The sequence below is a fragment of the Eimeria mitis genome, genomic scaffold (assembly GCF_000499745.2).
Source record: "Eimeria mitis Houghton genomic scaffold, Emh_scaff1936, whole genome shotgun sequence".
In the NCBI taxonomy this organism is placed as follows: domain Eukaryota; phylum Apicomplexa; class Conoidasida; order Eucoccidiorida; family Eimeriidae; genus Eimeria; species Eimeria mitis.
Genome location: NW_013570258.1, coordinates 7673 through 9314, shown reverse-complemented (window position 1 = coordinate 9314; position 1642 = coordinate 7673). Strand labels below are relative to the sequence as shown.

General features: G+C 46.9%; 1 protein-coding gene across 1 annotated transcript in view; it reads right to left on the bottom strand.

The window, feature by feature from the left end:
- Positions 1-148: 148 nt before the first annotated feature.
- The window catches only part of EMH_0046140 (mitochondrial NADPH:adrenodoxin oxidoreductase, putative), a gene marked incomplete at both ends in the record, with an annotated part of 2854 nt that continues 1360 nt past the window's right edge, over positions 149-1642 (bottom strand). Inside the window, 3 exons of the mRNA XM_013496135.1 lie at positions 149-392; positions 918-1065; positions 1392-1461. Of these exons, the coding sequence (XP_013351589.1) occupies positions 149-392; positions 918-1065; positions 1392-1461 (462 nt within the window). The remainder of the gene's footprint in view (positions 393-917; positions 1066-1391; positions 1462-1642) is intronic.

The window sequence follows — 1642 nt, the reverse complement described above, 5'->3', positions numbered from 1 at the left end:
TATATATATATATATATATATATTTATATATAAATATGTACTGCTCTGAGTTCTTTGTTGGTGAAGGAAGCCTGCAGGGGTCCTCTCCTCCCTACGACTCGAACATAATTAAACTTTTTTTTGTTTATGCATGCGCATGCAGCCCCATCTATATCAGTAACAGATAGAGGAACAGGAGACTGAGATGAAGACAAAGATATATCATCCTTGTATCCTTCTCCTGCTGCTGCTGCTGCTGCTGATGCTGCTGATTCTGGGGCTGCTGCCGGTGCTGCTGCTGGTGCTTCTGGCGCTGCTGCTGGTCTTGCTTCTGCTGCTGTTGCTGCTGCTGCTGCTGCTGCTGCTGCTTCTGGTGCTGCTGCTGCTGCTGTGTTTGGCATTTGCTGCGCAGCCTTGAGCAGCAGGCGAGCGACATCGAGGGCCACATTGCCGTTGCTGCAGAAACAGCAGCAGCAGCAGCAGCAACAAACAAAAAAACAAAAGCTGCTGCAGCAGACAGAAGGAGACAGCAGCATACAGAAGGAGACAGCAGCAAACGGAAAGGAGACAGCAACAGACAGAAGGGGACAGCAGCAGATAGAGAGAGGAGACAACAAGGAGACAAAAAAAGACAGACAGAAGGAGACAAAGAGGAGGAGACAAGAGACAGCAAGAAAGAGTTCAGCGGCACCATCATCAGCAACAGCAGCAGCAGCTACTGCAGCAGCAACAGGAGCAGCAGCAACTGCAGCAGCAACTGCAACAGCAACTGCAGCAACACCTGCAACATCATCATCATCTGCAGCAGCAGCATCAGCACCATCAACAGCAACACCAGCAGCAACAGCACCATCATAATAATCCCGATCAACCGCAGCAGCAGCAGCAGCAGCAGCAGCAGCAGCAGCAGCAAGAGCAGCAGCAGGAGTGAATCTGACCCTATAACAACAGCAGTTCTGCTGCTGTCTGTCCCCAGGCGGCGCTCGAAGCCCTGCAGGTGGGGATGGCCGTTGAGCCAGAGCAGCAGATCACGAGCTGTACATACACCTGAAAGAGAAGAGCCGGGGATAGAGAGAGCGATGCCCTCTGTATACACAAAACATAAACATAAACACAAACATATATTCTGTTTTGTTTTAGTTAATATTTACGAACATTTGTTTTATTTAAGAATAAACATACACGGGACGATAGTACTCAACTCCATGTACACCAGAAAATATTTATACAACAGCATTCATACCACATAGAACACTGCATGCATGCATGCATGCATGCATGTGTGCATGTGGTTGTATGCATGCATGCATGCGTGCATGTGGATGCATGCATGCATGCATGCATGCACGCATGCATGCGTGTGGATGCATGCATGCATGCATGCATGCAGCTGCAGCTTGTTGGGGGGTTACCTGCAGCCCCGATAGCGAGGACTACAGCATCGAACATAGAACGGAGTTCCTCCAGCCCCACATCAACACCCTAAAAAAAAAAAAAAAAATATATATATATATAAATAAGTATATGCATGCAGCAGTAGAGCCATCATAAAGAAAAGAAAAACAAAGAACACAAAAAAAAAATAAATGCAGATACCTAAACACAAACAAATAAACGAACAAACAAATAAAGCGCAGCAACAGAAACAACGCATGCATCTGCA